This window comes from Anastrepha obliqua, chromosome 5, assembly GCF_027943255.1.
Source record: "Anastrepha obliqua isolate idAnaObli1 chromosome 5, idAnaObli1_1.0, whole genome shotgun sequence".
Lineage (NCBI taxonomy): Eukaryota > Metazoa > Arthropoda > Insecta > Diptera > Tephritidae > Anastrepha > Anastrepha obliqua.
In genome coordinates, this window is record NC_072896.1 from 38,748,525 (window position 1) to 38,768,084 (window position 19,560).

The following is a 19,560-nucleotide window of genomic DNA, read 5'->3' on the forward strand; positions in this document are numbered from 1 at the left end:
ACTTTATTTGGTTGGTTGGTTTAAGGGTGACCCCGCATCGGAGTGCCACATAGACCGCAAGTTGGGTCCGTTGTGTTGCCCTAGAGCTCATTATTTTAAATGATTTCCCCACCTAACCGAGATTTTTATTGTAGATTTTGGTCAAAGATATTAATTCGTTTCGAAAATTTGATGAGAGATTCGATTTTCAGGTCCGAGAGTACTGAAAGATTGTCAATTGTTGGAGAGCCTAGAAGAGCGAGTCGACTTCTGGCTAGACCCGGACAACTGCACAGCAAATGTCTGCTCGATACTTCCTCATCTTCGTCCTCGCAGTATCTGCACAGGTCGTGTTGAGGAACCCCGAGCCGACGTGCGTGAGTGCCCAAAAGGCAGTGGCCGGTGATAAGAGATGTTATATGCCTTAGTTCGTGTTTCGAAAGACTTATAAGGGTTTTTGTCTGTTTCAGATTGTAGGATGGCCAGATTTGTCTGGTCGTAACGCAAGTAGTTTCCACTCGCCACCTCCGATCAGCAATGCTGTGAAATTCTCGATCGATGAGCATTTTACATGTTGAGAGCGGAATGTGGATTGTGGGTAAGTTACTAACATTTGATTGCGCAGCTCCAGCTCTTGCGAGCTCATCAGCTTTGCAGTTACCTTCGAATCCACTGTGACCCGGTATCCAGATAACTTGGACAGAATTCTGAACACTTATCTTGTTAAGAGATAAGAGACAGGATCGAACCACATCTGAGTGGGTATAAGAGGAGCTGAGTGCTCGAACGGCCGCTTGACTGTCGGTGAAAAAGCGGATATCCTCTAGTGATATTCTATTTTCTAAGAGAGTTTTCGCAGCATACCAGATAGCGCATACTTCCGCTTGGAATACGCTACAGTAGTCGGGTAATCTAAATGATAGATTGATGTGAGGGGAATTGGAAAAGATTCCAAATCCCACTTTGCCGTCTTGTTTTGAACCATCTGTATATATAGTCAGAGGGCCATCGATTTCGGTAAGATTTGTCTTCCATTCTTCCCTGGTTGGGAGTGAACAGGAGAATAGCAAGGGTGGTGATGGAAGACTTACATGATAGTCTATGTCGGAAGAGATAACAGTGTTCCTGTTCAGTATGGCCGAATGGCCAAGATACTTATTCCATTTCGATATAGCATTCATGCGTGTCGCTGCTTTCGCTGCAATCGCTTTGCCAGCCAGATCGATAGGGAACAAGTGAAGCAGCGTGTTTAGAGCCTTAGTAGGTGTTGTACTTAAGCATCCTGTTATCAGAAGGCAGGCTGTTCTTTGAACTCGATCAATTGTGGCTACTCTACACCGTTTTTCGAGTGCTGTCCACCATACAACCACACCGTAGAAGAGTATCGGTTTGATGATCGAGGTATATATCCAATAAATGATCCGAGGTGAAAAACCCCAGGTTTTGCCTATAGCTTTCTTACAAGTATAGAGAGCTATGAAAGCTTTTTTACATCTGTTTTCGATGTTCAATTTCCAACTCAACTTCCTATCTAGAATAACTCCTAGATATTTAGCTGAATCAGATAGAAGTAATGATTCCCCTTTTAAAGTTATTGTTTGCAGTGGAGGAGATTGTTGTTTCCTATTGAAGAGAACAAGATCTGTCTTTGCTGGATTCGCATTTAGTCCGCATTCGGTGCACCATTTTGACAGAATATTGATTGAGCGTTGCATGAGCTCAGTGAGGGTATTCAGGTGTTTGCCTGACACGCAGAGAGCAATGTCATCTGCATAGGCTACAACCTTGCAGCCTGCTTTTTCGAGATTTCGAAGCAAACTGTTTACAGCGAGATTCCAGAGAAGGGGTGAAAGTACTCCGCCTTGGGGAGTGCCTTTGACGGCGTACATTCTCATGCGGCTTACCCCAAGCTCTGAAGTGATTATTCTATTTTGGAGCATTTGTTCGATCATCTTTCGGATGGAGTAATTGATACCCAATTTGGCAATTTCAGACAAAATAGCGTTGGGTTCAATATTATTAAAAGCACCTTCTATGTCCATAAATGCGACAAGAGAGTACTCTTTATTGTGAAGGGAAGTTTCCACTGTTTGCACCAGTGAATGAAGTGCCGTTTCAGTCGATTTCCCTTTAGTGTAGGCATGTTGTGCCTCAGAGATCAACTTAGTATCAAGTTGGGTTTTGATTTGCTCATCTAAGACTTTTTCAAAAGCCTTTAAGCAAAAAGAGGTTAGGCTAATGGGCCTGAAGTCGTTTGGTTTGCAGTGTGAAGGCTTTCCCGTTTTCGGAATGAATACTACCTTCGATTTCTTCCAAATTGTCGGAAGATAAGAGAGATTTAAACACTTGTTAAAGATCCTTGTTAACCAAGGCAGTAGAATTTCCAGTCCTTCTTGAAGTTCTGCTGGAATGATGTTGTCAGGACCTGGTGATTTAAATTTTTGAAAGCTTAGTATTGCTGTGGAGATGCTATTAGAGCTGATTAGATCTGATCTATTCCCATAATTACTCTGAAGAGTGCTGGGAAGTGCAGGTAAGTTGGCAACACAGCCTGGAAAGTGAGATTCTAGAAGTATTCTAAGAGTGTGGTCAGTTGAAGTAGTCCAAGTTCCATCTTGAGTCATGATAAAACTGGGAGAGACTGGGTTTGATGCAAGAATCTTGCGTAGTCTGCTTACTTCTGAAGTGTTCTCTAATTCTTGAGTGTATGATCGCCAGGATGTGCGTTTTGCACTTCTGACAGCTTTCTTAAAGTCTTTGAGACTTTGTCGATATTCTTCCCATTCGTCTGTTATTTTACATTGGTTAAAGAGTTTCCGAGTTCGATTGCGAAGTTCTGAGATTTCTGGAGTCCACCAAAAAGGTTTATGCTTACCTCCTGTTTTTGTCAGGGGGCAAGATTGTCGTGCTGCGCTTTGACACGTCTTCGTTATCATGTTGACAGCGTTTTCGATATCGTTTTTATTTGCCATTTCAAACTGCCTGATATCAGGAAGTCCATTGGCAAGATGTTCTTTATATTTGATCCAATTCATACGTTTTTTGTTAAGGTACTTCATGGGTTTTGCCGTTTCGGCTTTTAAAGTGAATGTTATATATTGGTGGTCGGAAAAAGAGTGCTGTTTATCAACGCTCCAGTCCTGCACCAGTTGTGTACATGATTCGCTAGCAAGAGTAATATCGAGTACCTCTCTTCTAGACGAGTTAAGAAACGTAGGGACATCACCTCTATTACATATATCAAGCTTATTCGCTAGAATATAATCAAAAAGTTGCTCACCTCGTGTGTTGTTGTTTGTACTGCCCCAAACACTATACTTATACTTATACTTTATTTAATTTTAATTTTTATTAAATTTTTTTCTTTTTATTTTTTTATCTTATTTAATTTTTCATTTTATTTTTTATTATACTTTATTTAATTATTACTATTTCTATTTAATTAATAGATTCATTGTATTTTATTTTACTTAACTAAATTTAATTTAACTTTATCTTATATTATTTTATTTTTTTTTATTTTTTTCATATTATTTTACTATAGTTAATTTAATTTAATTTTTATTTTTTTTATTGATTTTTATTTAACGTAAAATATGTAACTAATATAAGGTATGTATATAAATAATATAGAAACTGCATTGTATTTCATTTTAATTTGTTTTCCTTTTAATTAATTATTTTTTGTTAATTTTTTATCTCATTTAATTTCAGTTTTTTATTATAATTCATTTAGTTGAGTTTTATCATATCTCTTTTATTTAATCAATTTCCTTTATTTTATTTGATTTTACTTAATTTAACTTTATTTTGTTTTTTTCAGTTTATTTTATTTTATTTATTTAACCTTGTTTTAATATATTTTTTTCATTTTATTTGATTTTCTTTTATGCAATATTATATAATATAGTATATTTTGTTTCAATCAATTCACTTATTTGGTTTATTCTCATTTTGTTTTATTTTATGTTATTTTATTTTTCTAGTTATTTATTACATACTTTGTTTTATTATAATTTATTTTATTTTATTTACCTTTATTTCATTTTTTTTTACTATAAATAATATTATAAAAATACAATTCTTATTTCATTTGAACCCTTTCATCCATTGACTTTGCCAACCATCTTAGCAGCTTTGCTTACGCTTCGCTTCAACTCAATTGAACTCAACTCAAGCGTAAATCGAGGATGTAAGTAATAGCTTTAGCGACAAATAAAACTTTAAACCTTAAACCCCATTATAAATTGTCGGCATGGAATAAATCGCACAAACAAACGTTTTACGTATACGCCCTGTATGGCGATTGCAAACTGGCAAAGAAAAACTTCAATGAGTGAACACCAAAGTGCATTTAATATGCTGCTATAACCTCTTTTCTCGCCTTCTTCTTCTTCTTGATTATTTCTTTGGACTCTTACGCATTTTTATTACGCATTCACCGTCTCCTATTTCATACGGAATTTAGTTGCGGTTAATGTTGGGGTTAAAAGACGCACTATTTGTTATTTACGCTTCGTTTTTTGTTCATTGGTGTTGTTGCAGTTGTTGTGATTCGTTGTTTGTTGCTGTTATTACATAGCGCAATAACAATGTAAACAGAGTGTGGCAGCATAAAGAAATTGTTTGTTGCTCATTTTGTGGAAAAAAGGGTCGCTCGCTCCTCTCCAGCTAGAACTTCCACGCTGTTGTTGTAGCATTGTCCATATCATGAAATTGCAGCCATTTGTGTATGGATGTATGTGTGCAAACGCGTGCATGAGCTTCGGTCATGCAGGCGACACTTTGATGGCATTTGGCGCGATTTTAATACTCTTGTCCTTGCTGCTGTATAACGACATTTCCCCCCTTTTCTTTAATGTAGCGCAGCTAAAAGCCTTTTTCTTCTCCGTGTAACCCGCTTATGCGTCGCGCACTTTAATTTCATTTTGCAACATAGTAATGCATTCACTTAGTGAAAGAAAGTGGAAATTATATTATCGATAGGAAATTAAATGATGCTTTTTACAGGTACGTCAAGTAATTCCAACTATTTAGTGGAAGTGCTTTTGAGCGTAAACGTGAAGTTGAAGCAAGTTTACATTGCTTTAGATAAAAAGAGGAATAATAATCACTTACAAAATTAAAATAAGTAGTCAGCAGAACATGGAATGAAATATTTTTTGTGTGTCAAGCACTAATTTTTTGCTAGTATATACATATATAAGACTTCTAAAGGCAACGCTATTTTTTACAAGGCCATAATAATTGCTGAAATGCGCTTCACTGTTTTCCTGATCAATGAAGCTAACACAGTTGTAAAAGTTTTTGATCGGAAATTGTAAAGGAAAAGGGGGAAAAAATCGAGGAAAAATTAAGAAGTCAATTTATAAGAATTATAGAATTGGGAGCTGCTAATTAAATGACAGCGCAACCCGATTTGTTAAATATTTTCAGCCCAAAATTTTGAACCCAGTTGTGCGCTGATATGACAAACAGGGGTTATCATCGGCAAAAGCGTGATTATAACAGGTGGCGCTAAAGTAATCCTCCTATCAGAAAATGCTATAAATTTTGCGATTGGCCCCTAATGTCAGTTCTGTTTTGACATTTGTGTTGTAAACACATGCGAAATACACGTTAATAAACAATGTTACGCTACACTGCTCCAGACCGCGGAATATTGCTGACTATTTATTTGACCAATAATCGGTCGGTGACTTTGGCACAACGTGAATTTCGTCGCAGATTTCCTCGCCGTCCAACGCCTACTGGGGAAACACTGCGACGTTTAGCCACTCGCCTCGAAGAGACTGGCACAACACGAGATGCTGCCAGGCGTGGCAGACCCCGGAGTAGCCGTTCTGCAGAGAATATTGCTGCTGTAGCCGAGGATGTCATGGAAGCGCCGTCGACATCGACCAGACGACGTGCCACGCAAATGGGTATCAGTCGACGGTCTTTAAAGCGAATTTTGGTGCAAGATTTGAAGATGTTTCCGTACAAAGTCCAGACGGTGCATCAGCTGTTAGCTGCTGACCGCCAATCGCGTCTAACATATGCTCAAGCCATCCGTCATCACCACCAAGAGGAAGATGGGTTTTCATAAAAAATAATCATGACTGATGAGGCCCATTTCCATCTTAGCGGGTACATTTCGATCTCCTATTTTTTGCCACTCAATACGAAAATCAGAGCTTCAATAAAATCGAAAGGGAATAAAGGCTGATATAAGCACCAGCCAGTGAAGGGAATCGAATTAAAAAAATGAGATAAAATAAAATAATGTAAAATAAAATAAAATAAAATTAAATTAAATAAAATAAAATTAAATTACATAAAATAAATTAAATATAAATTAAATACGAATTAAATACAACCAAAATATAATAAAATTAATCAAAACAAAAAAAAACGAACTTAAATAAGTGCGCAATCACACTCCTCCATTCTCTTTTATAGTCCCCTTTCAAAGTTTCTCTTCACTTCCGAGCTCTGTGCAGTGCAGTGTCAAAGCGATCGAAAGCTTGGTGTGAGCGTTTTTTCCTTTATTTGTGGCGCCACGCAATCATTGCGTATTCGCAATGCTTCGACGCCAATGCGACTGTAAGTACTCAGGAAATGTCTGCGTTTTAATGTTGTTGTCGTCGTTGGCGTTCTACTCTAACGCCCCTCTATTTTACAACTGATTGTTCAAACAGCGCACTGCATAAGAAGAGGGTGCGAAAAGAGTATTTGGTAGAGAACTTTGAAGGACCAAAATGACTGGCTAGCTGTACACACACACACACACAGGAAAACACGCACATGAAATGGTGATTGGGGTTAAGTAAGTCACATATTAGCATAAAGAAGTATTATATTTGCAAGTCTGTATAGTTCTAAAGTGGAATGTGTTCCCATGATGTACTCGAAGCTATCCCCTCGTCGGCACTTTAATGCGTGCACTTTTGGTTTACAGCATTTATGCATAATAATAAACAAGAAATGCAAGTGCAATGCAATTATGCAAAAAAGTGAAAATCGATGTGAAAAAGGGTAACTATGCAGTAGTGTAACGAGGCGCAGCAAGTACCATTAAATCGCATAAGTGTCAGCTATTAATCTGAGTGGCCTTAATGGTGCGACAAGGATACATAAGCAGTTCAGAAATATTTTCCATCAAATTTGGCATTTTTCTACGCTTGTGCTTGGATATATGATATTAAGCGAGCTAAATGCCTAAGAGTGTATGATGAGGTCCCATATGATTTTTCATAAGCAAAGTTTTAAATTTATGAAAATTATAAGCCGAAAGAGGCGGGAGTTTCCTCATAGGAATGGGTCGATATTGAGAAGCGTTTGCTTATTTTTGAGTACTGATGACAAATCTCTTACGTGGAGGTGACGTAAATTGGTCTCAAAAATCATATGATATGAGTCCACTAGACGTTTTCCTGTAGGCGTTTCTGAAGTCGCAGATCTATGCTAACAGGCTGCAATCGACTGACGCAATCAAAGTCAACATAACCAAGTTGAATGCTGGATCTATACAGAGTAGGCTAATAATGCCCTCTACTCATGTTAACGGATGCTTTGGGTAACACGGGGTATATCCCCCTCTCAGATGCATTGTAATGAACTGGTAGTAGCAATGGCGGCGGCAGTAGCAGCAGCAGCGTTGGCATAAACGGCGGCGAGGGATCGGAGAGTTTGCAGTACATCAAGCCGGCGAACGATGATCTCCCCATGGCGTACAGCGAAGGCACGCAGAAGACAGATTTGCTATAGGTATTGAGTGTGGACACAGTGCAGTGTAAACGTATTAGGAAGCGGTTGAGAGCAGCAAAGCAGGCAAAACAGGCGTTTTGAAAATATAGGATCTTTAAAATGGAATCCACCGCCGGCAAGGGACGATCTTGAATGATATTTAGTGGCTAGCAGCCTAGTTAGCGCTCAGTTAGCTAGCAGCCTTGATGGCAGAGCAGCTCTAGGGCGCATTGTGCGCATTTAGAATATGCTTCATGTTTGAGCAGCACAGATTGTAAGCTAGTTTTTAAGACGTTTTGGGAGTGCATTTCTTTTCTTTAATTACATTTAATTTTTATTCTATTTTATCTTTGATCTTATTTTCGATACTAATTTAGTAATATGCATTTACAAAAAACCCCACAAAAAAGTAGTCTGGTGGAGTTAGATGGCTTGATCAGCATGTCAGCGTTACGTGAAATTAATCAACCGGGAAACTTTGAAAGCAATAATGCAATGGGTTCCCATGTTGGGTGACTTGTGGTCCCATGCTGTTGAAAATAGCGATCGCCTATGTCTATTTCTTCAAGTTCAGGTCAAAAAAAATTTTCGGTCAGTTGGCCAAAATTAACATGGATAGTCAAGCAGCCATTAAAACTGCATCATACGCATATTATACAACGAACTAGGCGAAAACATGATCAGAAAATTCAGGGCAGGATAGGAGAACTTGTCCACTTGCAGGAATACTAAGATCAAATATGAGAATCACAGTCATACTCGATTTATACTATCACAAACACCAAGAGATTGTAGAACTATGATAAGCGCGCTGACGGTGCCTAGCCCAGTAGCAGCGTGTGCTTATAAGATAGAAACCTCTCACAGCGAGGGATGGAAGAAATGTAAACATGAGCAGGGCTCAAGGGCAACTGTGGAACATCTCCTTTACGGACGTCCTGCGTTATTCAAAACACGCTTAAAATATCTGGGGCCACCACTGTTTGATAGATTGGAAGATATCTCAGCAGTAGGTTGGAAGTATCTCCTTAAATTCGCTATAAAAACAAGCAACATGCGGGTGGACTATTTCCAAAACCAATGAACTCCATCTGGTATCGCTATGGACCGAATTGGGGGCTCACAGTCGCAGACAGAGCACGCAAAGCTATGACCACAATGTACTCCTGCGGAAGGCTTATTGGGAAAAAATAGGGATTGGAACCCAGAATGATACATTGGCTCTACACAGCTGAACACTCTAAATAAGTGGTCAAACACGGATTATGGTCACGGTAAAATCCTGGGTGGTACTTTGGGGCTTCCCGGACTGGTGGACTATGCACTCCCGCCTATACTTGCTATTAGATCGTTTACGACCCTCCTACCCTCAAAGGAAGAGTGAGAACGGGACGATGTGAGACAGGGCGATATCCGAATGACATCTACATTTTCACTGATAGCCAAGCGGCGATAAAATCCCTCACAAAACAGTCGACAACCGCCAAGGTAGCCATGAAATGCCGCACATCTCTTAACGAGATAGCTGAATCATTTCACCTAAAGGTAACATGGGTTCCTGGCCATCGTGACATTGAAGGAACTAACGAGACTCGGCACTAAATTGACTGATGAGTATATAGATAATGACATAGGGATACCCTTACAAACATGTAAGCTACTCATCCTTGGCGTAATGAAGCCACCTGCAAACCGCCCGTCAACTGTGGCCGACTCTAAATGCTAAACGCACAGAATCTCCTCTAAGCCAAAATAAACACATGATGGGTGTGCAAACACGTGACTTCTGTAAAAGTTGTCTAGATGAGAACGAGGAAGAGGCAATCTCGCACCTACTGTGCAACTGTCCTGCTCTATCCAGACGCAGGTTTATTACTCTGGGTAAACAAATTTTTAATGAGTTGGAAGATCTCAATTCTACAGAAATCAGAGGTATTCTAAAATTTTTGAAAAGCACAAAACCAGTTTAGGAGAGATAGGGACAAGCTCCCCGCGCGGCATCACAATGGGCTATGAGCCTGAGTGTGTTCCATAGGACAACCGCTTCAACCTAACACAACCTATGACTCCAAGATGTGCTGACTATAAATTTTGTTGAATATATTAATCAAATATGATAGTTTCTAAATTATGACGGTCACGCTTCTATTAGGCAGACTGCATGTATAACGCGCATAAGTTTATCAAAATATACCCCTCACTTAAATTCTGTGCATACAACCTTCATAATCTCCAATGAGCAATTGGGCATCACTCAACACTGCATTAGAAATACTTATCCATTAAATATCAGTCGCGTTGTTCTCTCTCTTTTTCTTTTTCATTCTCTCTCCCGCTGTCATACACGAGTATGTAAACAAATCAAGTATTTTCTGAATATTGTGTTGACAAAACACTCGATTACATAGAAAAGGTATAAATAAAAATGTATACATATACTTCACATACCTTCACGCATGTCCTTGTAAGCATCATCGACATGTGACTCCTTGTAGATAATGGAATGGAAACCAATATTCCGATTGTCGTCAGTTTGTCCGTTTTTATGATTTCCGGCGGACGTTGGAGATGTTTTCAATGGAGCTGATGTCGTCGTTGTACTCGCCATTGTTGTTGTTGGCGCTCTTGTTGTTGTTGTTGTTGAGCTCGTCGTCGACGTTGATGCTGATGCTGATGGGCTGCTTGCCGCAGTTGTTGCTGTATACTGTTCTGCAACCAGTCGCTGCGCCAATGGCATTTCTGTACCATTCGTACTAAGTACTGCTGCTGTTGTTGTTGGTGAAAAATAACGCTTGGCATGTTCAACATAATAGGCGTCACGCTCGGTTATTATTTTACCCTCGAATACCCCATCCAGTATGGAACCAAATACGTAACTATTACGATCCCCTATCACTTCGCCCTCGTAAATGTGATCGGTGGCCACATCCAAGGGGAGATTGTTGCTATCATAAAACTGCAAATGGGAAGAGAAACAGAAGGAAACGAGTACATAAATTTGATAACATAAATTCTGAAATTGTAACTGAAAGTTATAGCAACATATAAACATTTATTATTTACAGTCCGTGGTCAGCGAATTATGACTGATGTTGACAGCTGGAAAAATTTAAATTTGATTGCTACCAAAAAAACTAAAAAATAAGTAGTTATCTCAAAATAGAAAAAAGTAGATTTATTTGTTTGTAGTAATACATCATTAACTTGGAACTTCTTTAATTGTTTCTATTGAAGTTGCTATCGTAGTGTTTCAGCTTTGGTACACTTTGCTTTTACGATAAGCAATTTTCAATGGGACTAATATACCGAGAATTGGCGAGCCATGGTAGCATCTTGATATTCAGACAACTCAGATCATTACTCAGCAATTGGGTCACGGACTGTGGTTTAAGTGTAAACCTAAGAAAAACTGAAGTGATGCTATTCACTAAGAAAACCAAGGTACCAAACCTTAATCTCCCAAAATTAAACGGCGTTAGTCTCACGCTAACCCAACAGGCAAAATACCTAGGTGTTATCCCAAACCCCAATCTCAGCTGGATGTCCAACGTAGAGTATAGGCTAAAGAAAGCGAATATAGAACTTTACAGGTGTAAGAGAATGTTAGGTAAACAATGTAGTATCCAACCAAAACTATCCAATTGGTCCTACACAGCCATTGTAACGCCAATACTAACATATGCAACAACAAAAACTAAGCTAAACAAGATACAAAGAATATCGTGTATCTTAACTACAGGAGCCCCTAGCACCAGTCCTACTGAAGCGCTCAATGTACTAACTCATCTGCTACCATTAGATTTACACATTAAAACAATAGCTTCTTGCAGCGCGGCGAGAGTCAGAGACATAGGAAGCTGGACAACAAGGTCGTACGGTCATAGTAAGATCCTCCTACAAGGACCCTCGCTGCTCAAAAACAGATCAGACTACACAGTCCCTGACCTTAACTTCAAGAAAGACTTTACGGTGCGTTTTCCACCGAGAGCCGAATGGAGCAAAGGGAAGCTGATTGGAAGATACCATGTCGAAATCTATATCGATGGTTCTAACATGAACTATGGAGTGGGAGCTGGCTTCCATTCGGAGCCGCTCAAACTATCCCAGTCAATTCGTCTTCCTGACTATGCCAGCGTGTTCCAGGCAGAACTGTTGGCGATCAGAGAAGCATGCAAATCACTAAAACTCTACAAAGAAGTTGGTGCAAGAGTAGCTATCTTCTCAGACAGTCAAGCAGCGGCCTTAGATTCCAACTCCACTTCATTCAAACTAGTCTTACAGTGTAGAGAGGAGCTGGAACTGCTCAGTTATTGGCTTGAAATTACTCTGATATGGGTTCCCGGTCATAGGAACATACGGGGTAATGGGATAGCGGATGAGCTAAAAAGGTTCGACACTAGACTTAGCAGAGATGGTGGCAGTATTCACCCCACTGAACACAATAAAAGTATCCATTGCTTCACACTATCATGCTTTAGCCGAAAGAAGATGGAAGCAGCTAACTACCGTCATACAAAATCCAAAGGACGAATGATCTATTAGGATGCTCTCGGGCAAACATCTCACGCATCACTGCAACCTTTACAGGCCATTGGAAAGTAAGGAATCATGCAGCCAGACTCAACCTTCCCTTAATCCCATCTGCAGAAGCTGTCAAGCGGAAGGGGCGAAGGAAAGTCTTTTCCACTACTTATGTGAATGTCCAGGGCTAGCTAGGGCACGACTCCTCTCCTTTGGTAAGCCTTTCTTGCAGCAAATTAATGAGATCTCAGGCATCGAGATAAAGAATTTGCTGCTATACTTGGACCTCACTAAATGAATCTAACTTTGAACACAAAAACAAAAACATCATTTTACGAGGACGATGGTAGTAAAACGGTGCTGGTCACTAATTAGGATTATTTCAGGGGAAATACTGAACCACTTCAACAACAATAACAACAACAGGTCATTCCTGATGGCCACTACCTTAGGACAAAAAGCGCCATCCTGCACGAAGTTATAGTCCTTCTGGCTAGGATCCCGACTATCAATGTAGGGTCCTAGAATAATTTCCAAAACTGTTATGTACAGAGCAGAGCCATTTGTTTCTTTTACAAAGTTAATTCAATGCTTATATGATGCTTGTATAGCTCCAGAACATTACTTATAGTGGGGGTTCAACAGCAGAGGTGACGTACATGTCCGAATATTTCCCCCTCTTTCTCCTCTGTATAAATTTATTGGTTCTTCTATCACCGGTTCAAGACGGCATTCATCAATAAAGATAACTGTGAGAATGAATATATAGTAATATATATTCACTAGTGCAGGAGAATTTCAAAAAAGTTATTTTTATAGAACGGCGCCGAAACGTTCTGGCGAATAGGTTGATGCTATACTCCATTAGTTCTTCCAAAATCACTTGACATGCTTCGTAATTAATAGTCAACCATCTCTGGTTGTTGGTTTTTTAATACCTCAACTGATTTTTTGATTACCCATTTATTGATAACTTTCATTTTCACGAATTTTACAAGTGAAATCTTTGAAATTCAGACAATTTCAGCTATTTCTGTAGAATTTGCCACGACATAAGCCAACTGCTTCTTTGCTTTTTTTTTTTTTTTTTTTTTTTTTTTTGGTAACAAGTTTCTACAAAACATTCAAAATATATTTCCTTTCTTCAATAATTTCCTAAAGTAATCCTATACTTACTTTTTCCAGAAACCACCAAATATGTTTTTAAATAGTCTCTTCAGCAGTATTTTCTACTGAAAGACCAGTCAGAGGGCGTAATTTTCTACTTGTTTTTCATGTACACCCTTTTCGGGGGTTTGGCCGAGTTCTATCCCCAATCGTTTATTATGAAGAGCTTTCTCATGACGGAAGTACACTCAGTAGTTAAATGTTACCTGAAGATGGTCTACAGTATATTTAGTAGGGTTGGAACCTGGGCGATACCGAATGATAGTCACACGAAAACACATTCGGCTACACCTATGGTTTTCATACTTATTATGAAATTACTATTCAATGTTGAAAAAATTCTAAAACCTTCAGTATTTTTAAAATGTTTCTCTCTTTGTTTGTCTGGACCAGCTACCAAGCCGGCTGAGCCAGTGCTGAAGGAACTTTCGTTGACCAGGATAACACTTTTAAGCCAGGTGGATGTGATAACGAAATTGCTCGGAAAAACAAATTTGTAGTCTGAATTTTTAACCCAGTTCGAATGAAGCTTCTAAGAGAGACCAGCTTTTTTTGTGTTTACTATTCATCTTACTTGGACACTACTCATTAAAATTTATTAAAATTCCGACACCTAAAGATAGTTTATGGCTATTTCAGAGATACGTTTCGGCACTGAAAAGAGGGCTTTTAAAACGCCTAACAATCCATGCTTACGTATCACGACCTAAAAAAAATTACTTTAACTCACTGCATTTCACAAACAAAATTTAACCTCAGGTTATTACTGAATTTGTTATTTTTTATTGTTATTTTGCCAGCCTAGCTAAGCTAATTCAGATTCAGATTAAAAAAGGTATGAGTACAATAGCAAAAGTCCCCAGCGTGAAGTTCCTATATTTTTCTCCCTCGTCTGTTATGTATATTGGATCTAAACTTACTTTGTGAAAGGAAAGGATGACTTCATAAATGAAAAAAAAATGCGTGTAGTGCAGTACACATAACAGAAGTGTAACTTTCACGACAGACAAAGAAAGAGGGAGAGACCCGAGAGAGAATGAGAGAGAAAGAGAGAGAGAGAGAGAAAGAATATATCTAAATAAATTCACAACATTTGCAGAGAATACAAACAGACAAAATTTACAAAAAACGGAGAACGGAGAACGGGTCGACCGGTGTAGGTAAATTCCGGACACAAACCGTGGCAACAAGGTGCACTACTCCGAGCGTTTATCACCCGCACAAACGCAGCGATTTCAGGACCGCAGCAACGGCACCAATTACCGTAAGGCAATACCAATAAATCCGACGCCGGAATAGATAGCACTTTGCAGTACGCACAAGCACTAGCCAGGAAACGGAAATAGGCCCCAAAAAAGTAGGCACCAAAAAAACGCTAAAAAAATTGGGACCTGAAAACGCCCCAAACAGTAGGCACCAAGGAAATATAACGCCAAAAAGTTGGCACCAAAAATATATTTCCTACAAGTTTGCACCAACAAACAAGCGCCACAAAGTAGGCAGTGTTATTTCTTACTGGAAATTAGCAACCACAAGGAAAAACTTAGGAAAAATAGCCTAAAGTGTATCTAAGATATATAGTCGAAAAAGTCTTTTCGTATTTTGTCAATAGATGTCGTTGGAGTCATCTATCTCCAGTGGTACCAATGACATTGTGTCATATCATATTGTGTTAGAAAGGTGACATTTTAAGCTTCATTTAACCAAAAAAAAATTAAATTCGGAGAAGTTGGAAAAAAGTTATAGCTGTTCAAATATGAGTGAAACTAGTGAAGAAATTTTTGTATAAAAAAGGGAAGAATGCCACGCAAGCCAACAATGAAATTTGGGAAGTTTACGGAGACGATGCTGTATCAGTTCGTATAGCACAACAATGGTTCGCTCGCTTCCGTTCTGGAAATGTCGGTGTGAAAGATACACCTCGCTCCGGTAGACTTATCGTTGAAAAAGTCGCTAAAATTATGGAAAAGATTGACCAGGACCGTCACATAAGCTGCCATGACATCGCCAAGGTACTAAATATTCATCATCAAACGGTTTTGAACCATTTAAAAAAGGCTGGTTACAAAAAGAAGCTCGATGTTTGGGTACCACATGAATTGTCGGTAAAAAACTTAATGGATCGAATTAACATCTGCGATTCTTTGCTGAAACGAAATGAAATCGAACCATTTCTGAAGCGAATGGTAACAGGAGACGAAAACTGAATCAAATACGACAATAATGTGCGAAAAAGATCATGGCGCAAGGGTGGTGAAGCTCAACAAATGGTCGCAAAGCCAGGATTGATGCCTCGAAAGGTTATGCTGTGTGTTTGCTGGGATTGGAAAGGAATCATCCACTATAAGCTGCTCCAGCCTGCTCGAACGATTGATTCTACACTTTACTGTCAACAACTGATGAGATTGTAGCAAGCAATCGAAACAAAACGGCCAGAAGTGATCAGCAGCAAGGGCGTCGTCTTCCGTCAGGACAACGCTATGCCACACACATCTTTGATGACTCGGCAAAAACTGGGAGAGCTTGGCTGGGAAGTTTTGATGCATCCACCATATAGCCCTGACCTTGGACCATCGGACTACCATTTGTTTTGGTCAATGCAGAACTCTCTTAATGGAGTAAAGTTGGCTTCAAGAGAAGCCTGTGAAAATTAATTGTCGCAGTTTTTCGTCGAGAAACCACACTGATGGAATAATGTCTCTAGAAGAAAAATGGCAAAAGGTGGTCGACCAAAGTGGTACATATTTGGTTTAATAAAGTTCATATAAATATAAAAAAATGAGTTGATGTTTGATTAGAAATACGAAAAGACTTTTTCGACTACCCAATATAAGGTATAGCTCTCTCTCATTTTCCTCTACGTTATATATTTTTTCTCTCTCGCGGAATGAAAATGCCCAAAACGTTGCATGGCCTTGAAAGTTTACTCTCCATTCTCGCTCGTACATTGACGCCCCATACGATACTATCGATAATTTTGCTGTTTTTTCTTTCTAATTTTTTCTTTTTTTTTTGTAATTTTCACTCACCTCTAACTTATCACTAAATGTATTTAAATCACGTTTTAGCCTAAGATGGAAGTCTCTTCCGTGTGCTGAAAATTTTAAATCTACATGATGATCTTTGGTCACGGATCGTTTCGCTCTATTGTGACTAGCTCGGATGTGCTCATGATCATAGTTGAGTTCCTCATAGTGCGATATGTATTCGTTGAGTCGACGATGGCCTGGAAATATAGGAAATAAGCGGAATTATTTTCAGTGAAATATACGCAAATTACATTAATAAAAATGTACATCTTAATTAATAATTTGTATCTGATTTTCATAAAATAATTTACAACTGACAAACAGCAACCAATTCATATCCACACACATCAACAATTTGGGCGATGTGTAAATATCAGAGTTCTAAGGAATATATTAAGCAACTCAAATGATTTCATGATGACGCTTGTCAAAAAGAGAATACAGCCGTCGCGCTCAATGATTCATAGTAACCTTTTTAACCACGATGTATAGAAAACAAAGGTGGCGCTCATCTCGTATCGCTATTCTGCTCTAAATGAATTCTATAGAATCGTTGTGAGCCTGACCGTCGCGCTTGTGCCCCTACGCGTATTGCGGCCGCTTCTCGCGCAGTCCTCGGCTCAATCGCATCAATTGAAGCCAATGCTGATACCCAGTGATGGTTTCGCTTGGTTTTAACCGTTCATAATAAATAACACCAACTTGGTCCTACCAAATACATAGCATAACCTTCGCAGCGTGAATATACGGCCGAGGCGACGACGTAGAAGCATGACCTGGCAGTCCCCATGACTTTATTTTCTTTGTATTGCTGTAATGAATCCATTTTTTCACCACCCGTTACGATGCGATGAAGAAAACCCTTCCTTTTTTGCCGCTGGAGCAGTTGCTCACAGGCGAAAAAACGACGTTCAATATCCCTTGGTGTTAACTCATAAGAAACCCAAGTCCCCTGTTTCTGAATCTTTTCCAAAGTATGCAATCGTTTGCAAATGGATTGGTAGGTAACTCCCAATACTGAAGCAAGCTCTTTTTCCAATTCAGCGTCTTCGAAGGTTTTTGGTCTTCCTTTACGCGGACGATCGTCAACATTAAAATCATCGTCTATGAAGCGACGGAACTAACCTCGGTACGTTGTTTCACTTAAAGCAGCATCTCCATAAACTTTTTATAGCTCTCGATGCGCTTCGGCACAAAATTAGACATTTTCACAAAACCATGGTATTGGTGCAGCGTGAATATCGATATTTATTTCCTAAACGGAAAGCTAGCGGAAAGTTATGAAAAATGCAATAAAATGGGCACAGATGTGTAACAACATTGGCAGCAGCCACTTGAAGGATGCCATATTTTTCCCTTACGATGATCTCCAAGATGCAGATACAGATTTGCATCACTCAAAATATTTTTTTATTTTTTATTCAGTCCAAAGTTATTCAAAAAACAAAATTGGATGATTAATTGTACATATAGGGTAGGATACAGTTGCGGTCAGGATCTTAGTAGTGCTTATGGCTCATTATATTTAAGTGGCCACGTTTTTTTCATCACACCAATTTTTCGCCATCCACTGTAAAATCCGTTAGATTAAGAAGTCGGCTTCAAGTTATGCAATCACTTGTTAAACTTAACCTGTTGATTTCGTTAATTTTGCATGAAATTTTACTTGCAACGGCCTTTTAGTCAGTCAAAATCTTAGTAGTGCGTGAAAAAGTGTGTGAAATTTAATATTATCGCGACTATCTTTGTGAAAATTAAAAACAAAAACGCTGAGATAAGTTTATTTAATTCATATTCTGTAGCTAACGGCCAAATTTTTATTGTTCCTCATTCAGTAATGTCCTGAAGGAAACATTGCACACCCGAGAAAAGCGCCCTCATAAAAAAATTGATTGCTGATGGAAAAACTTATGTAGAAGTGCAAAATATCTTCGGTTGCTCACCAACAATGGTAGGTAATGCTATCAAGTATATACAAACCAAGTGGCAAAAAGCGTGGAAGAAATCTAGCAATGTCGGCAAGAGAAGTTAAGTCTGTCGTCAGATACTTAAAGCAGTTTGCATTTGCGGTTGCTACTGAGATAAAAGATGCCTTAAAAGTGTCTTCGAGCGTGGAGACTTGTCGTAGGTGTTTGCGTGACCATGACCTGGGTGCCCACGGTCCAAGAAAAGTACCGTTGTTGCCAAAACGCATGTAGAAAAGAGACTTCCATTCGCCAAAGAACATATAAATTGGCCTTCGACGAAATGGCGCCACATGTTATGGTTGGACGAGTCGAAGATTGTCTTGTATGGTGGAAAAGGATCGCGTCAATAAGTAAGACGACCACCTAACACCGAATACCAGGCAAAGTATACAACAAAAACAATAAAGCATGGTGGTTCTAGCATGGTACTCATTCATTGGCTTAAGGAAATGATGACTGGCGCTTCATATGTTGATATACTCAAGGACATCATGCTGCCATATGCCAGAGACGAAATGCCGCTTGTTTGGATGTTCCAGCAAGACAACTACCTCAAACACACGTGCAAAGTTGCTAAAAGATGGTTTGATGAGAGTCAGATCAACGTAATGGAATGGCCGCCACAGTCATCAGACGTAAACCCCATTGAAAATTTGCAGGTTGATGTCAAGGAGGCAGTAGTCCAACGCAAGCCAACATCTAATACGCAACTATGGGTGGCTGTAAAGAGCGCATGTGAGTCGATTTCGATTGAAAGATGCCAAAAATTTGTTGACTCAATGCAACCCCGTTGTGCTGCAATTCTAAAGAATAAGGGTCATGCAACAAAATACTAATTTAAATATTAAAAAAAACCCCATATAAAAATAAAAATAAAATCATCATCATTTACAAGTGTTGTCAAAATTTTTTTTACAATTTGCTACACTACTAAGTTTTTGACCGCTGAAAATTCCCTGCAGTTTTTCTAAATATACAATACAAATAGGAGGAGGAGCTCGGCTAAACACCTAACAGAAGTGTACGCGCCAATTATTTATTTATTTCCATTTTTATTTTTTTTTCTAAATATAATTTTACTTTACTGAAATAAGAAAAGGGTAGGATTTTTTTTGGGTTTTGATTTGTTTGACATTTGGGCTATAAGAGGGAAAAAATCAAATTTTTAT

General features: G+C 38.9%; 1 protein-coding gene across 1 annotated transcript in view; it reads right to left on the reverse strand.

Annotated features, from left to right (window-relative positions):
- The window catches only part of LOC129248701 (disintegrin and metalloproteinase domain-containing protein 10), a 105,956-nt gene extending 89,196 nt beyond the window's left edge, over positions 1-16,760 (reverse strand). The window contains exons 1-3 of the mRNA XM_054888327.1: positions 16,736-16,760; positions 16,425-16,621; positions 10,156-10,663 (exon numbers count right to left, since the gene is read on the reverse strand). Of these exons, the coding sequence (XP_054744302.1) occupies positions 10,156-10,663; positions 16,425-16,621; positions 16,736-16,760 (730 nt within the window). The remainder of the gene's footprint in view (positions 1-10,155; positions 10,664-16,424; positions 16,622-16,735) is intronic.
- Between the last annotated feature and the right edge of the window lie 2,800 nt (positions 16,761-19,560).